General features: G+C 66.1%; 2 protein-coding genes across 2 annotated transcripts in view; one reads left to right on the top strand and one right to left on the bottom strand.

Annotated features, from left to right (window-relative positions):
- The window catches only part of BRF1 (BRF1 general transcription factor IIIB subunit), a 70,504-nt gene that overhangs the window by 23,755 nt on the left and 44,782 nt on the right, over positions 1 to 1,967 (bottom strand).
- Positions 29 to 1,967, top strand: part of BTBD6 (BTB domain containing 6) — a 2,149-nt gene continuing 210 nt past the window's right edge. Inside the window, exons 1-4 of the mRNA XM_007456370.1 lie at positions 29 to 399; positions 487 to 577; positions 717 to 835; positions 1,005 to 1,964. Coding sequence (XP_007456432.1) covers positions 29 to 399; positions 487 to 577; positions 717 to 835; positions 1,005 to 1,964 — 1,541 coding nt within the window. The remainder of the gene's footprint in view (positions 400 to 486; positions 578 to 716; positions 836 to 1,004; positions 1,965 to 1,967) is intronic.

Raw genomic sequence — 1,967 nt, forward strand, 5'->3', positions numbered from 1 at the left:
CCCCCGCGCGCAGTGCCGCCGCGGCCCCATGCTGCTGCCCCTGGCCTGCCTGCACGGCCGGGTGGCGCAGTGCCTCACCGCGCTCCTGGTGCTCGCAGAGCCGCCCCCGAGGCCCCGGCGCGGCGCGAGGGTGCACGGCGCGCCGCCCCCGCGCGCGGAGGCCGCCCTGCCCGCGAAGATGGCCGCGGAGCTCTACGCGCCCGCCGGCGCCGCAGCCGCGGCCGCCACAGCCACGGACATCGCCAACAGCAACGCCGCCGCCGCCGCCGCGGGCAGGAAGGGGCTGCCCAGCGCCCCGCTGCCCGCCCTGCCACCGCCCGCGCCCGCGCCGCCCGCACTCGACAACAACAACTTGGAGAGCCCCAACTGGCAGTCCTTCCACCCGACCCTGCGCGAGAGGTGAGCCCGGACCTGCGCCCCCGCCCCTGTCCGCGCCCCGCGCCGACCCGAGCCCCGAGCCGTGTCCTGTGCCTCTGCCCTTTGCAGGAACGCGCTGATGTTCAACAACGAGCTCATGGCCGACGTGCACTTCGTCGTGGGGCCCCCGGGCGCGGCCCGGAGGGTGCCTGCCCACAAGGTTGGTAGAGGCTCGGCCCTTTGAGTTCCCAAAGGCGACCGGCCGCCTCCCGAGTATGGACGGTCCTCTTCCCGGGTGTGGCAGCCGCTGGGGGCAGGGAGGGCCCAGGGCTCAGGGCAGCTCTCTCTCTCATCCACAGTATGTCTTGGCCGTGGGTAGCTCTGTCTTTTATGCCATGTTTTACGGGGACCTGGCAGAAGTCAAGTCAGAAATCCACATCCCTGACGTGGAACCTACAGCTTTTCTCATCTTGTTAAAGTAAGTCTGCCTCCTTAGGGTGCAAGGATGGGGCGGTTCCTCGCTGCCTGGTTCCGCCAGCCAGCTGCCTGCAGCCTCCTGAAGTCCACAAGGATGGAGGGCTCCTCTCCCAGGCCCTGGGTGCGCGGCGTGCCCCACGCGGCCTGTGACTTGGCCCCGTCCTGCCTAGGTACATGTACAGTGACGAGATTGACCTGGAAGCTGACACGGTGCTGGCCACTCTGTATGCCGCCAAGAAGTACATTGTCCCCGCGTTAGCAAAAGCCTGTGTCAACTTCCTGGAGACAAGTCTGGAAGCCAAAAACGCCTGTGTGCTGCTGTCCCAGAGCCGGCTGTTTGAGGAGCCCGAGCTGACCCAGCGCTGCTGGGAGGTCATCGATGCTCAGGCTGAGATGGCCCTGAGGTCCGAAGGCTTCTGTGAAATTGACTGGCAGACGCTGGAGATCATCGTGATGCGGGAGGCCCTCAACACCAAGGAGGCTGTGGTCTTCGAGGCAGTCCTGAGCTGGGCCGAGGCAGAGTGCAAGAGGCAGGGCCTGCCGGCCACCCCGCGCAACAAGAGGCATGTTTTGGGGCCAGCCCTCTACCTGGTCCGAATTCCAACCATGACCCTGGAAGAGTTTGCCAACGGCGCCGCCCAGTCGGACATCCTGACGCTGGAGGAGACGCACAACATCTTCCTGTGGTACACAGCGGCCAACAAGCCCCTCCTCGAATTCCCCCTGACCAAGAGGAAGGGCCTCGCCCCGCAGAGGTGCCACCGCTTCCAGTCCTCCGCCTATCGCAGCAACCAGTGGCGCTACCGCGGCCGCTGCGACAGCATCCAGTTTGCCGTGGACAGGAGAGTATTTATTGCGGGGCTGGGCTTGTACGGCTCTAGCTCTGGGAGAGCGGAGTACAGCGTGAAGATTGAACTCAAGCGGCTGGGGGTGGTCCTGGCGCAGAACTTGACCACGTTCGTCTCCGACGGCTCCAGCAGCACCTTCTCGGTCTGGTTTGAACACCCCGTGCAGGTGGAGCAGGACACCTTCTACACCGCCAGCGCCGTCCTGGATGGCAGCGAGCTCAGCTACTTTGGGCAGGAGGGCATGACCGAGGTGCAGTGCGGGAAGGTGACCTTCCAGTTCCAGTG

The sequence above is a fragment of the Lipotes vexillifer genome, unplaced genomic scaffold, assembly GCF_000442215.2.
Source record: "Lipotes vexillifer unplaced genomic scaffold, Lipotes_vexillifer_v1.1 scaffold1718, whole genome shotgun sequence".
Lineage (NCBI taxonomy): Eukaryota > Metazoa > Chordata > Mammalia > Artiodactyla > Lipotidae > Lipotes > Lipotes vexillifer.